Source organism: Panthera tigris, chromosome X, assembly GCF_018350195.1.
Source record: "Panthera tigris isolate Pti1 chromosome X, P.tigris_Pti1_mat1.1, whole genome shotgun sequence".
Taxonomy (NCBI): Eukaryota; Metazoa; Chordata; class Mammalia; order Carnivora; family Felidae; genus Panthera; species Panthera tigris.
The window spans coordinates 14489465-14506188 of record NC_056677.1 but is presented as its reverse complement, the minus strand read 5'-3'; the positions used below and the strand labels follow the sequence as shown (position 1 = coordinate 14506188).

General features: G+C 39.0%; 1 protein-coding gene across 3 annotated transcripts in view; it reads left to right on the top strand.

The window, feature by feature from the left end:
- SCML2 (Scm polycomb group protein like 2) overlaps positions 1-16724 on the top strand; it is a 102964-nt gene that overhangs the window by 16696 nt on the left and 69544 nt on the right. For all 3 annotated transcript variants that reach the window (XM_042974925.1, XM_042974924.1, XM_042974926.1), the window contains exons 2-5: positions 3694-3739; positions 7227-7295; positions 14113-14183; positions 15074-15308. In XM_042974925.1, coding sequence (XP_042830859.1) covers positions 3709-3739; positions 7227-7295; positions 14113-14183; positions 15074-15308 — 406 coding nt within the window. In that variant the 5' untranslated portion in view covers positions 3694-3708. The remainder of the gene's footprint in view (positions 1-3693; positions 3740-7226; positions 7296-14112; positions 14184-15073; positions 15309-16724) is intronic.

Below are 16724 nucleotides of genomic sequence, written 5' to 3'. Positions count from 1 at the left end.
AATAATTTTTAAATATGGGAATGCAAGCTGGTGCAGCCACTCTGGAAAACAGTATGGAGGTTCCTCAAAAAACTAAAAATAGAACTACCCTATGACCCAGCAATTGCACTACTAGGCATTTATTCACGGGATACAGGTGTGCTGTTTCGAAGGGACACTTTCACCCCCATGTTTATAGAAGCACTATCAACAATAGCCAAAGTATGGAAAGAGCCCAAATGTCCATCGATGGATGAATGGATAAGGAAAATGTGGTATATATACACAATGGAGTATTACTTGGAAATCAAAAAGAATGAAATCTTGCCATTTGCAACTAGGTGGATGGAACTGGAGGGTATTATGCCAAGTGAAATTAGTCAGAGAAAGACAAAAATCATATGACTTACTCATATGAGGACTTTAAGAGACAAAACAGATGAACATAAGGGAAGGGAAACAAAAATAATATAAAAACAGGGAGGGGGACACAGCAGAAGAGACTCATAGATAGGGAGAACAAACAGAGGGTTACTGGAGGGGTTGTGGGGGGGGGATGGGCTAAATGGGTAAGGGGCATTAAGGAATCTACTCCTGAAATCATTGTTGCACTATATGCTAACTAATTTGGATGTAAATTAAACAAAATTAAAAATAAAATTAAAAAAATAATTTTAAATAAATGACTATATCACACCTGGAAACAGATGGTGGTAATATAGAAAGGAATAAGAAAGAGGTGGGATTTATGTTTGGTCTTAAAGGATGGGTAGGATTTCAAGCGGCAGCAAGAGCAGAAGAAGAAAAGGTATCCTATGCAGATAGAATAGCATGATGAGTTTTGAGCCAGGCCATAGGATAGCTGTAGGTGATAGACGTCAGGTGACTTTGAAATTGTGAGTTAGCTTAAATAGACCTGCAGAAGACTTTTTTGTTCAATTCAGTATGGTGAAATTATTGAAGCAGGAAGGTGATTTGGGCAGAAAGCAGCTTAGTTCATACCTGTCATGTATTGGGTAGATTGGGGTAGGGAAAGACCCTTGTGGCAAGAGGAGTTAGGTGGCTCTGGTATTAACTAGGCAGGAGCTAACGAGGGTGTAAATCAGTGTGAGGGGAAAGAGAAATGAGAGCACGCATGTTGACTACTGACTGAATGTGTGAGTGAAAGAAAAGAACCTCACACATTCAGTCATACCTGGGGTTTTAAGTCCAAGTACCTGGAAGAGTAGTGTGTTGGTAAGAGAAAAATGTCAGAAGGAGCAAGTTTTGAAGAGATGATGCTTGAGTTTAAGTCTGTTGAGTGAGAGGTGCAAAAGGTGTTCTGGGTGGCTTAATGAATGTGTTCTCCATAGACTTCCTTAAATAACAAATTACCTTCCATTATACACATAATCATGTTCTGACCACAGGCACACAGAGTAATGGGAGATGGATATCCTTTTGCCATGTTCAATATTTTTGTGTACATATTTTATAGCACTCATACTGTGTTTTGTTCATATGCCTGTTTCTGACTGGATGGAGTTGTTGGAGGGCAAGGACAGTGTATTATTTATCTTTGTTGTAGAGTGCCTGGCATATTGAGGACATGTAGGAAAAGTTTGAATTAGTGAATGAATTAGCGGCTCATAATACATATGTCTTTGAGCAAATAATTGTCTTGTTAGAAGACTTGACTCTTGCAGTTCTTACAAGTTTTACCAACACAGGCATGATACTTCCACCACTCCAAAATATGGGCTTAAGAGGGTTTTTGGATAGGCCTCAGGCTGAATCCCAACTCTACCAGTTTACCATCTGCTCTTTTTAATTCATTTAACCATAAAATTCACCCTTTTATTTTTTTTTTAATGTTTATTTTTGAGAGAGAGTGAGAGAGTGGGCGAGCAGGGAGGGGCAGAGAAAGAGGGAGAGAGAGAATCCCAAGCAGGCTCTGTGCTTGCCAGCCCAGAACTGTGAAATCATGACCTGAGCCGAAATCAAGAGCCAGATGCTTAACCGACTGAGCAACCCAGGTGCTCCTAAAATTCACCCTTTTAAAGTTTACAATTCAGTGGTTTTTAGTGTATTCACAAGGCTGTGCAACTGTCACGACTATTTAATTCCAGAATATTATTATCACCCCACAAAAGAAACCCCTTACCCATACCCATTAGTAGTCGTTCCCTAGTCCCTATTTCCCCAGCCTCTGCAAGCTACTCATCTACTGAGCTTATTTTTTTAATTTATTTTTTAAATTTACATCCAAGTTAGTTAGCATATAGTGCAACAGTGATCTCAGGAGTAGATTCCTTAATGCCCCTTATCTGTTTAGCCCATCCCTCCTCCCACACCCCCTCCAGTAACCCTCTGTTTTCCATATTTAAGAGTCTCTTATGTTTTGTCCCCTTCCCTGTTTTTATGATTTTTGCTTCCCTTCCCTTATGTTCATCTGTTTTGTATCTTAAAGTCCTCATATGTTTGAAGTCATATGATTTTTGTCTTTCTCTGACTCATTTCACTTAGCATGATGCCCTTTAGTTCCATCCATGTAGTTGCAAATGGCAGGATTTCATTCTTTTTGATTGCCGAGTAGTACTCCGTTGAATATATATACCACATTTTCTTTATCCATTCATCCATCGATGGACATTTGGGCTCTTCCATATTTTGGCTATTGTTGATAGTGCTGCTAGGCACATGGGGGTGCATGTACCCCTTCGAAACAGCATACCTGTATCCCTTGGATAAATACCTAGTAGTGCAATTGCTGGGTCTTAGGGTAGTTCTATTTTTAATTTTTTGAGGAACCTCCATGCTGTTTTCTAGAGTGGCCGCACCAGTTTACATTCCCATCAGCAGCGCAAAAGAGATCCTCTTTCTCTGCATTCTCGCCAACATCTGCTGTTGCCTGAGTTGTTAATGTTAGCCATTCTGACAGGTGTGAGGTGGTTCTCATTGTGGTTTTGATTTGTATTTCTCTGATGAGTGATGTTGAGCATTTTTTCATGTGTCAGTTGGCCATCTGGATGTATTCTTTGGAGAAGTGTCCATATTCTGTCTTTTTGCCCATTGCTTCACTGGATTATTTGGTTTTTTGGGTGTTGAGTTTGAGAAGTTCTTTATAGAATTTTGGATACTAACCCTTTATCTGATATGTCGTTTGCAAATATCTTCTCCCATTCCATCGGTTGCCTTTTGGTTTTGCTGATTGTTTCCTTTGCTGTGCAGAAGCTTTTTATTTTGATGAGGTCCTAGTAGTTCATTTTTGCTTTTGTTTGCCTCGCTTCCGGAGACGTGTTGAGGTAGAAGTTGCTGCGGCCAAAGTCAAAGAGGTTTTTGCCTGCTTTCTCCTCGATTTTGATGGCTTCCTGTCTTACATTTAGGTCTTTCATCCATTTTGAGTTTATTTTTGTGTATGGTGTAAAAAAGTGGTCCAGGTTCATTCTTCTGCATGTCGCTGTCCAGTTTTCCCAGCACCACTTGCTTAAGAGACTATTTTTATTCTACTGGATATTCTTTCCTGCTTTGTCAAAGATTCGTTGGGCATACGTTTTTGGGTCCATTTCTGGGTTCTCTATTCTGTTCCATTGATCTGAGTGTCTGTTTTTGTGCCAGAGCTTATTTTTATGCAAAGGAAAGATTAAAATGATTTAACTCTATAACTGATTTCTTATAATCCTATTCTTCAGAAATGTGCTGAAAGGAGGCTTTAATTGGTCTTTCTCCTTGTAGGAAAGAATACCGGAAATGGATATCAGGGGGCAAACAGAGAATGAAGGTAAGATTTACTTTCCAAAGATGATAGTATTTTTAGTATTCATTTGGAATGAATATCTTCTAGTAGACTGAACTTTTGAAAAAAAAAAACCCTTTTAGAAATAAAGTCACAAGAGATGTCAGGTGCTTAGAATTGACGTTTTAGAACCAAATAGCTAGTAAAGGTAATTTTGTCTTTCCTTCCTAGTTTTATAAGTGAAAAAATGGACACTCAGGGAGTTTAAGTCAACAGGTTCTACAACAATCTGTGACAAAATCAGAATCAAAATCTCCTAACTCTAATTATAAATGGTTAAAAAAATGCTTCATCCTGTCTTGCTTTAGTGAGAGGTCTGCTTACTGTCCCATGAATATGCCACACTCATTTTCACTCTCTTTTGAGTTGTACAGTTGACCCTTGAACAACACGGGTTTGAATTGCATGGGTCCACTAATGCATGGATTGTGGAGCCTCCCTGGGATTCTCTCTCTGACCCTCCCCTGCTCTCTCTCTCTCTCTATCTCTTTCTCTCTCTCAAAAATAATAAATAAACATTAAAAAAAAAAGACCCAGTTCAAGTCCTGTGTCTCTTAGGAGTTTTTCTCTGGCTGAATGCTGAATGTTGTTTCCTGCTGTTCCCAATTTTGTCGAGTTTACTTTGGTCTCTGTGAGTAGATTCTCAGCTTCTCTAGAGCAGGAACCATATCTTTACAGTTTCACTTTCTTTCCTATTAGAAAATCTTACTGTAGGGGCACCTGGGTGGCTCAGTCCGTTGAGGGTCCGACTTTTGGTTTCAGCTCAGGCCAAGATCTCATGGTCATGGGATTGAACCTCATGTCAGGCTCAGGGCTGAGGATGGAGCATGCTTGGGATTTTCTCTCTTCCTCTCCCTCCCCCAACTCGTGTGTGCGCTCTCTCTCTCAAAATAAATAAACATTAAAAAAAAATAGCAACTTAGGTATCCATCTGAAATGTTCACATGTCTTAAAGAGTCACTGAGTCATAACCAGAAAGTAGATCTGTTACCTTAAATTGTATACCTGGTATCATTCATAGATCTTTCTTTGAAAAGTTTGTCATTTGACAATTTGGTCATCAATAAGGGTAAAACAGCCATGAATTGGCAACAACACATTAAGTATGGTTAAATTCATGAGTTCATAATGATACAACAAAATAAAACTTATTGGTTATCTGTGGAGAATGCTAGGGATCTAACTCATTATTTTGAAAACTAGAAAATAAAGGAAAAGAACAAAGTATTGCTTGTGACTTTCTTATATGATCTGTACCTCAGGGTAATTGAATGATTGAAAAGGGTAGGTTTCTTTCTTTCCAAGTTTTCTGGCTAATTAAGACAGGATGATAGAGGCACCGGGGTGCCTCAGTCAGTTGAGCATCTGACTTTGGCTCAGGTCATGATCTCACAGTTTGTGAGTTCGAGCCCTGTGTTGGGCTCTAAGGTGACAGCTCAGAGCCTGGAACCTGCTTCAGATCCTGTGTCTCCCTATCTTTGCCCCTCCCCTTCTTACTGTCTGTCTCTCTCTCTCTCAAAAATAAATAAATATTAAACAAAATTCTTTAAGACAGGAGTGTAAAATTAGAATACCTCCAGGGCGCCTGGGTGGCTCAGTCGGTTAAGCAGCAGACTTCAGCTCAGGTCATGATCTCATGGCTCATGGGTTCAAGCCCCGTGTCAGGCTCTGTGCTAACATGTCAGAGCCTGGAGCCTGCTTCAGATTCTGTGTCTCCCTCTCTCTCTGCCTCTCCCCCTCTCTCAAAAATAAATAAACATTAAAAAAATTAGAATATTTCCATTTTGCAGCTGCTAATGAACTAATGGGTCTAGGCAATAGCCATCCATGGCTGCTTATATCACAAAAAGAGAGAGAACTAGATATTAGGAGCCTCCTGTGAGAAGTTCACAATACCACCTGTGAAGTCATCTTCTCATCTCAGAAAAGCCAAACCTAGGTGCCTGGGTGGCCCAGTTGGTTGAGCGTCCGACTTTGGCTCTGGTCATGATCTCACAGTTTGTGGGTTCGAGCCCCACGTTGGGCTCTGTGCTGACAGCTCAGAGCCTGGAGCCTGCTTCAGATTCTGTGTCTCCATCTCTCTCTGCCCTTCCCCCATTCACACTCTGTCTCTCTTGCTCTCTCTCAAAAAATAAATATATATATAAAAAAAGAAAAACCAAACCTAAATCTGATTATGCTTTCTGGATCAAAACACTAATACAAATTTAGAGAAAATATAAGGACCAGAAGAACCCAGTACCGTAGGAGCTAGTCAGCATAATCCAGACTGGAAAACTAAACTGGTATCATCAGCAAAAAAAATTCCCAGAGGAAGGAAAAGAAAAAGGAGGAGGAGGGAGCCTGTAAGTATCAAGAGAGACTGAAAACACTTATCATCCCTTGCTATATATGGACCTTATTTGGGTCCTGATTCATAGAAACACACTTAAAATAAGACGTTTGGGGAAATATGAATACTGACTGCTTATTTGGTGTTATAATGGAATTCTGGTTAATCTTCTCAGCATAATAACAGCATTATGGTTAATTTAGAAAAGAGATAAATATATGTGGACAGAATAATGTCTTGGTAAGTCACAAGGTTCAGTGCTATTGGAGCTCCTCAACTTGGCCCAGAGAAAAATCTCTGCCTAATTACATTGTATTCCAGCTTCCCTCTTATGTTAAAAAAAATTTGAGAGAGAGAGTGTGAGAGCGAGCGTGAGCAGGGAGAGGGGCAGAGGGGGAGAGAGAGAGAGAGAAAATATCTTAAGCAGACTCCACACTCAGCACAGAGCCTGATGGCAGGGCTTGATTCCAAGACCCTGGGATCATAACCTGGGCCAAAATCAAGATTTGGGTGCTCAACCGACTGAGCCACCCAGGTGCCCCTATCAGGTTTTAAAATTCTCAAAAGCATGCAGTTTATTTCTAGGGCATGTTAATTCTAACAAATGCTTAATGATGTTCTGCATGCCAGGTCCTAATCTAGGCACTGAGGATACAGCAGTGAACAAAAGAAACAAAATTAAATAAATAGATCCCTGCCCTTTTGGAGCTTACATGAGTGGAGTGAGACATATAACAAACAAAATAAATGAGCAAATTTTAAGATACATGGTATGTTAGTGAAGTCCTATGCAGGAAATATGCAAAAATTTAAACGGGCTCCTATTAGAAAATAGTTTCAGTTTATAGGTTTTCTTTTTTTTTTTTTTTAAGTTTATTTATCAGAGAGAGAGAGAGAGAGAATGAGCAGGGGGAGGGGCAGAGAGAGAGGGAGAGAGAGAATCCCAAGCAGGCTCCATACTGCCATCGCAGAGTGTGATGTGGGGCCCGAACCCACAAACTGAGATCATGACTTGAGCTGAATTCAGATGCTTAACGGAATGAGTCACCCAGGTGCCCCTCATTTACAGGTTTTCTAAGAACTCTTTCAGACTTTTCCTATGGCCTTCCATATTGCTCACTATTTTCTTTCTTTTTTTAGATACAATGGGTGACAAGAAGGAGAATCAAGAGAAAGTGCCTGATTCAGGCACACCTTCTGTGCAGAGTGGTAGGTTTTAAAGTATTTCAGTACAATGTATTTTTCTTCCTCATTCAGTGTTGATATGAACTCTTAATGCTTTTGGTATAGTATACATGTATGGTAAACTCTTGTAAATATAAAACCTAAGCAATGGGAAAAGTAAAACAATAGTATTTTATTTTGAAAATTTTACTTTGGTTTTATTTTAGAGATATTGGTATGGGATTAAAGTAAAAAGAAAACATGTATTTCAATGCACATTTTGCCAAATTAATGGTGCATAGTTAATAATTACCATTTATTACCAATTAGAAATAATCTGTTTATTAATAAAAATTCTTCTAATATTAGAGTTAATATGAAAATCCTTTTTTTTATGGTCAAAAGACAGTTCATTGGATAAAAGCTTAGGCATTGGGAGGTCTGACAGATCTGTTCTAGAATCCTGGCCTCATTCTTTACTGGCCTTGTGACCTTGGGCAAATTACTCAATGTTATTAGTCTCTTTTGTCTTCTCTGTAGCACAGGGATAATACTACTTAATTCATAGGACTATTGGAATTAAATAAAGGAAATGAATGTAAAGCACCTAATATAATGCCTAGGCATGCAGTAAAATGATCAGTAAATGTTTATTTATTAACCTGGAGTTATTAATTCATGTTTTAAGTTCTTTATTGTGAACAGCATGTGTATAGCACTGCATTAGAGACTCAGGAGATAGAATCTGACCCATTGTACCTGCTATTAAGGAAAATGAAAAAATTAGTCACATGCACATAAAAGGCTGAATTGAAAAAATACTCTAACAAACTGACTGTGTTTATCAGAGATTTCCAGGTAAACATTTTGCCCCTTGTTTTTCTTTTGTCCTGTCCTGCCAGCCCCACTCTCGGGGTAGTTCACCTGTGACTTTCTGTTCCTACAGAAGATTGTCTATAAAGGTAATCCCCATGGAATAATTTTTTCTCACTGTAGCTGGGCTCCCAGTGCTTCCTTAGCTTCCTTTTCCATTGGCCTTATTTGTTTTTCAGCAATTCCCTCCAACCTCCAAAACCCTCCAAGGAAAGGGAGGCTATTAGGTTAGAATATTCTTCCTTAATCCCTACAAATTCCTCTCCATCTGTTTTATTTTTTTTAATATAACATTTTTATTGAGATATAATTTACATACCATAGAATTCACCCATTTAAAGTATACAATTCATTAGCTCTTGATATATTCACAGACTTGTGCCATCATCACCACAATCAATTTTAGAACATTTTCATCATCCTAAATAGAAATCCCATACCCAGTTAGCAGTCACTCCCCATTTTTCCCCAGTGCCTCTCCCCTGCTTCATCTCTAGGCAACCACTTATGTATTTCCTGTCTCTATAGATTTGCTATTCTGGACATTTCATAGAAATAAATTTAAAAAATATATTCTTAAAGATTGAAACTAGTAACTTCAAAATTCTCAAACTGTTGATTGAAAAAAAAATGAGATTACTTAATGAAACTGACAGACATCTGCAGGTATTTCTCAGGGCTCTGACCCTAACTTTTCATCTTAGAAATCTGTGATTGTTAGAAGGTAAACTCCAAGAGAGCCAGGACTTTTGTTTTTTTTATTAATTGCTGTGTCCACTGTACCTAGGACAGTGCCTCGCACATACTGGCAACTTTGTATGAGAAACCAGTGATGAATAAGACAAACATGATTCCTGCCTTCTTTGAGCTTAGGGGGCAAGATTGACATTAAACAAATGCCCAGTTACAGGTGTGATAATTGCCATGAATTAGTAGCTGCTGATCATTCAGCCAAGAAGCTTCCAGCTCTAGATATTTTTCTCATCTTCTTTATTTACATACCCTCTAAACTCAAGCCTAGTACTGATGAGAGACATCAGAATTCTGATTTACTCTGGAGAAGACCAAGGGGGCTCATATAGATTATTTTCAGTTTGCCAAAAGGTGTTTGGGCTAATGTATGGACTAGATTAGAGTACAAGTCAAACAAGGACCATGGACATGTGTTAATAACAATCAGACCATGAGGTTATGTGTATACACCTGTCTCACGAACAAACCTGTCAGTTGCCAGGCTTCTTTTCTGAGAGAGAATAACATCCCCCTGCCCCAGTCTGTCCATGAGGATAAGATGCAGAGGCCGACTGGGACCTCAGGTTTGGGTAAGACTTTCTATTTTGGCTCTTGGTCAGGAATTCTAGCTGTGGTATTATTGTGGATGTGTCAAATTTAAATTTAAGTAAATCCTGTTGGTCTGTGTGTGTTTCCCCCTGTGTTATTGGTAGGGTCTCAGCACATGGGTAGCCAAATTGAACGGTTTTGGGAACTGAAAATTTTGCCATATGAATGAAGGAAAAAAGTTAAGGCTCCAATGGTTAAGTACTACATAGGGTCATTAGCTAGCACTATGAATAGAAGTGAGAGAAAATGATCATATTACAGTGTACTGGTATAAAGGATTTGCTAGCTTAAATTATAGCCCATTCAGACATTAATGGTGATAGAATAAAAACTTGTGTTAGATAAATTAAATATTTTCCAGTGTCATTGAAAATTTTTACAAGTGTAGCTGGTTTATTTGAGATGTAATTGTGAAATGATTTTAGTTTCCCAGTCATTATTTTCAACTTCCTTTCCTTTCTTTCTGGGATGTTGGCTCTTTAATCCATAGTCAGATTTTTCTCTCCATTCATGTTGTGTTTTGTTTTTTTTTTAAAATGCTCTCTAAGATCATATGGTGGTAGAACTTCATTTAGAACCTTGGGTCTCTTTATTGTCAGGTTAGTAGTTAGGAGGTCACTGAAATATCCTGGTCAGTTCTATTTTGGACCTATGGATCACTATATATATATATATATATATATATATATATATATATACACACACACACACACACACCCACACACATATATATATACATATATATACACACATATATTATATATTTTGTATATATATTTTGTATATATATGTTTTATATATATAAATTTATACATAATATAAATACAAATTATAAAATATATATATATTTTAAAGTTTATTTATTTTGAGAGAGAGGGAGCATGAGCGGGACAGGACCAGAGAGAGAGGGAGAGAGAGAATCCCAAGCAGGCTCCACACTGGCAGTGCAGAACCCGACACGGGGCTCAAGCTCATGAACCGCGAGATCATGACCTGAGCCGAAGTTGGACGCTTAGCAGACTGAGCCTCCCAGGTGCCCCTAATATATTAAAATTTTTTTAATTTTAAGTAGGCTCCACATCCAACATGGGGCTTCAACTCATGACCCTGAGATCAAGAGTCCCACACTCTATGGCTGAGCTAGCCAGGCACCCCTCAGTTTTTATGTTTGACAAAGCTATCCGGTATTAATAAATTTGGCACAGCTATGACATTTAGTTTTAGAATAATCATACCTTTTATTGAGTGACTTACATGTGTGCTGTGTCACTTAATTCTCAAAATACCTTGTACCATATGTATTACTTTTCCTCATTTGGTAGATGATAAGGAACTGAGGCTGAGAAAGTGAAATGACTTGATCAGGTCACAAAGCTTTTAAGAAGCAGAACCAAACTAGAAAAAGGTGGGTTCGCCTGCTGAGCCCATATTCTTGACATTTTACCACATGCCATTCAGCACTGTGGTAGTGCTAGCTTCATATCATTTAGAAGTGGAGTTAATCCCTGTATTTTTTTTTTTTAATGGAGCAGTCTCTTAAATTTATGGTTAAAAAAAGCAGGGTGTACAATGTTATGTCTGACATGCTTAATACCATATATAATATGTATACATATGCATATAAATGCATACACACACATAACAGTGGTATGCTGATGCTGGCTCACATCAGGTTGGGAGAGGGTCACTTGTGTACATGTCTTCCCAACTTCATAGTTGTTGACTTGACCTTGGCACCTTGCAATCAGCCATGGTAGTAGTATTTATACCATAGAAATCTGGAAATACTATCAGTTAGGCTTTTTATTTGTATATTTTGGAAAGCTGGTTGCTGATTTATCAGCATTCCATTTGTGTGTGTGTGTGTGTGTGTGTGTGTGTGTGTGTGTGTGTGTGTAAACATTATACCCTTCAAAGGTCAAAGGATATATAAGAGGCTTGTCATGCAGATTTCCCCAAGAAGGGAAACTGTCAAACCCAGTATATATTTTTTAATGTTTGTTTATTTATTTTGAGGGGGGGGGGAGCACACGCAAGAACAGTGGAGAGGCAGAGAGACAGTGGGAGAGAAAGAATCCCAAGCACAGAGCCTAACTCGGGGCTTGATCTCACGAATTGTGAGGTCATGACCTGAGCTGAAATCAAGAGTCAGATGCTTAACCAACTGTGCCACCCAGGTGCCCCAAACCCAATATTTTTATAGTGAGGAAGTTAAACAAGAGTATAGGTGGTTGATGAGAATTAAACTTGGTATGAATTAAAAGTACCTTTAATACTGCTGTTAAGTCTTTTTCTTAGTGTCTTGGTAGTCTTAACTGGAACAGTGAATTGAAGTGTTCAAGTCAGGCTAAGTACATTGCTTTCTGACTTTCCTCAATACCATTGTAGTATATCATGAAGACTGAATGAGAGAAGGACAGCAAGGGTTTGTAGAAAATATAGATCATTAAAATAATTCATATCAGTGACTGTACTGATGACTGGTTTATTGCTTTATTCTGCCACTGTATTCTTTTATTTTTAATGTTTATTTATTTTTGAGAGAGAATGTGAGTGGGGGAGAGGCAGAGAGAGGATAGAGACTCCAAAGCAGGCTCTGTGCTGACAGCAGAGAACCCAGTGTGGGCTCGAACCCACAACCTGACCTGAGCCAAAGTTGGAGCTTAACTGACTGAGCCACCCAGGTGCCCCTCTGCCACCATATTCTTAACATCCTGTATGGAGATCTAATAGTCAATTGAGGAACAACTCTGATTCTCAGATTTTTTCTCTTTCCATAAAGCATTGCAGGGGTAAGATTCTGTTAGACCACATACCTCAACACCTTTAGTTCTCCATGAAAAAATAAAAAAGTGCCTTCACATTAATGGGATGAAATGGTCTTGAGTAAACACATGTCTTGAGTAAATTTATATTAGAGACAGATGAGAAGAATTTGCTGTTACTCTATAAAAAATCATTTTGTTCTTAGAGTCCACATTGTTAGAATCACTGTGCTAATTTCTCGTGACATTGAGAAGATCTTGAGTGTAATTTGTATCAGAACCAGTATTATCAGAAAGTTGTCTCTTTCATTTCTGTGCTGGTAATTAAATGTAGATCAGGAAATTTAAATATGCTCTGTAGGAAGTCTTTAAATTTTTTTTTTTTATTTTTGGGGGGTGGGGAGAGAGAGAATGAATGAATGAATGAATGAATCTTAAGCAGGCTCCATGCACAGTGTAGAGCCCAATGCAAGGCTTGATCCCATGACCCTGGGATCATGACTTTAGCCGAAATCTAGATTCAGATACTCAACCAACGGAGCCACCCAGGCGCCACTAGGAAGTCTTTCCCACCTTTTTTTTTTTTAAATTTAAATATTAGTTAACATACAGTGCGATACTGGTTTCAGGATAGAATTCAATGATTCATCACTTACATACTTACATATAACACCCATGCTCGTCACAAACAAGTGCCCTCCTTAGTACCCATCTAACCCATTTCCTACCCACTTTCCCACAAACCCACAAACCCATAGTTTGTTCTCTATCATTAAGAGTCTTTTGGGGCACCTGGGTGGCTCATTTGGTTAAGCAACTGGACTTCGGCTCAGGTCATAATCTCACAGTTCGTGGGTTCGAGCCTTGAGTCGGGCTCTGTGCTGACAGCTCAGAGCCTACAGCCTGCTTTGGATTCTGTGTCTCCCTCTCTCTCTGTCCCTCCTTTGCTTGTGCTCTGTCTCTCAACAATAAATGTTATAAAAATGTGTTTAAAAAGTCTCTTGTGGTTTGTTTCCCTCTCCTGTTCCCCCATATGTTCATCTGTTTTGTTTCTTACGTTCCACATATGAGTGAAATCATATGGTATTTGTGTTTCTCTGATTGACTTATTTCTCTTAGCTCCATCCACATCATTGCAGATGGTAAGATTTCATTCTTTTTGATGGCTGGGTAATACTACATTGTATATATACATATATATATATATATATATATACATACATACCACATCTTAATGATCCATTCATCAGTTGATGGACATTTGAGCTCTCACCCTAGTTTGGTTAATGTTAATAATGCTGCTATAAACACTGGGGTGCATGTACCCTTCGAATCTGTATTTTTGTATAGGAAGTCTTTTTTTTTTTTTTTAACGTTTATTCATTTTTGAGACAGAGGGAGACAGAGCATGAACGGGGGAAGGTAAGAGAGAGAGGGAGACACAGAATCTGAAACAGGCTCCAGGCTCTGAGCTGTCAGCACAGAGCCCGATGTGGGGCTCGAACTCACGGACTGCGAGATCATGACCTGAGCCGAAGTTGGACGCCCAACCGACTGAGCCACCCAGGCGCCCTAGGAAGTCTTTTTTAAAAGAGAGATGGAGGGGTGGGCTCAGTGGGTTAAGTCACCGATTCTTGGTTTCGGCTCAGGTCACGATCTTGTGTTTTGTGGAATCGAGCCTCGTGTCAGGCTCTGTGCTGAGTGCAGAGCCTGGTTGGGATTCTCTTTCTCCCTCTCTCTCTGCCCCTACCTTGCTCATACTTGTCAAATATATAAGCTTAAAAAAATAAAAGAGATATGGAACTAAAGTCCATTTTACTCCTGAAAGTTAGTATACATATTATATATACTAAAAAACCTATTTCATGCATTTTTCCCCCCAGATGAGTTCCACTGGGAAAATTACTTGAAAGAGACTGGATCTTTGGGTGCTCCTTCAGAGTGTTTCAGACAGGTATGCCCAAATTGTGTAGAAGTTGTATATATTAACGTGAACTGTTAATTTGTTGAAGGATGTTTGTGTGATTGTTAGATTCTAGTAGTGCGAAGAGGTAATGGGGATTGTGGTAGTGCCACTTAAGGGGCAGATGGTATCTTTGCATTTATTCATTAAGAAGTTACTCTACGTCAGGTATACTAAGCCCTCATGACTGTCCATCTGGAGGGGGAGACAGACATGTAAAAAGTTAATTATGAAAATATGATAACTGTACTGCGAGTGCTCACAGAAGAGATGGTATCTGAGATGGTTGGAATGAGGGCAGAGATATTCCAGGTAGAGAGAACATCCAAAGCAAAGGCACATGGGTGTAAAAGAACCCGAGTGTTGAGGGATGGCATGGGTGGCTGGAGCACAAAGTGGGTAGAGGTGATAGTGTAGAAATAAGGTTAAAGGTGTGGGGGCTTTTAAACTGTACTGAGGACTTGCACTTAAGCAGGGGTGAGCTGCCGGTTGGTTTATTTCAAGGGGAATGGCCTAATCAGATTCTTATTTTAGAAAGCCTCTCAGGGTGCCTTTTAGAGGGTGTATTTGAATTGCCTGGAAGTGGGCAGAAGAGTAAGACCAGCAATGAGCAGGGTTTTTATGCTTCGTGTCAAGCCAAGGAGAGGATTTGGAGATCTTTTCCTTGACCCTTATAGTTCTTTTGCTTACCATCTGCTATGACTGGTACTTAAAACATTTATTGAGTATTGTGGTAACATAACTGACCATTTGTTTTTCTTACAGTTGATACATTTTAACAAAACTGTGTGTGTGTGTGTGTGTGTGTGTGTGCGCGCGCTTGTGCGTGCGTGCACGTGTGCATACGCACGGATGTAATATATACATATATATGTATGCAGTCTAAGGTTCCACCAGCTAATGAATTCAAAGTTGGCATGAAATTGGAAGCCCATGACCCTCGCAATATGACTTCAATATGTGTAGCCACGGTCGTCGGAATTACTGGTGCCAGGCTACGTTTAAGACTGGATGGTAGTGACAACAGAAATGATTTTTGGAGGCTTGTTGATTCTCCAGACATACAGCCTATTGGGACCTGTGAAAAGGAAGGGGACTTACTTCAGCCTCCACTGGGTAAGAATAAACAGTTTTTAAAATAGCATATTCTTACTAATGTAACATTCAGTAGAAATAGTTTTAAGTGGCCTTATTTTTTAAAGATTTTATTTTATTTTTTAAAGTTTATTTATTTATTTTGAGAGAGAGTGTGTGGACACGAGCAGGGGAGGGCAGAGAGAGGGAGAGTGAGAACCCCAAGCAGGCCCTACACTATCAGTGTGGACCCCAGTGTGGGGCTCAAGCCCAGGAACCATGAGACAATGACCTGAGCCAAAACCAAGAGTAGGATTGTCAACTGACTGAGCCACTCAAGAGCCCCAAGATTTTATTTTTAAGAAATCTCTACATTGATCATGGGGCTCGAACTCATAACCCCAGGATCAAGCGTTCCCTGCTCTAGTGACTAAGTCAGCCAGGTGCCCCTGAAGTGGCCTTTTAGAAATCTCTTCTAGGGATTTTTGCAAATAGATTGTCAGGTGGTTCCTGTGGAGAATGTATGAGAGAGGAACTCTGTAGCGTATGTTACAGAGTTTTACTTAAATACACATGTGGCATATGTATGCTGAAGGTTCCCCACTCCAGGGCAATACATATGCTGTCTTCAAACTTGAAATGTCAGAAACAGCACTACTAGGTTACACATGCAGATTCAGAAACCCTTCTGGGGGAGAAGTTTGTAGCATTTGTTACAAGTTATTCTTTCCTTATTATTGTCCACTGAACCATTTAGCATTTTCACCATGGGGATGAGCACAGGGGAAGAGTATGATTCCACATCCAGACTCCAGTTTCAACTTTGAAAATTTCATTATATCTACAATGGGAGGAAATCATAGTGAAAGGAGTAAGGGTCTTTAGGACTTTGAAAAGGAAGAGATTGTTGGAACTTTAGAAGCAAAGGTTTTAAAAAGCTGTCAAGTTTGAGTTTTTAAAAGGTAAAAAGTAGGTGACTCCAATTTGGGGCAAAATAGTTCACTCTTAATATTTAGATGTACTCTGATATTCTGTAGAAAATAAATGATTTCCTTTATTCTGCTATCTGAGTGAATGGTGGATATTGGTTTTTGTTTCTTCTTTACAATGCTGAAAATGAAAATTCTCTGTTGTAAAGGAAAATGAGGAGATGGATTTTTTTTGGTCTCCTACTAGTTAAAAATTCCCTGAGAACCCAAAATTTAAGATATTAATAATAACCACTCTTGGGGTGCCTGGCTAGCTCAGTCGGAAGAGCATGAGACTCTTGACCTGGGGTTTGTGAGTTTGAGCCCCATGTTAGGTATAGAGATGATTTAAAATCTTTAGAAAAAAAAATAACCACTTTTTTAGCAATATATTTTTATACTTTCCTTGCTCTAGTTGTTAATCATTCCTAATTTGGTTTAAAATGTTTTAAAAAAAACTAATTAGAGATGTGTTCTTCCAAGAGGGTGG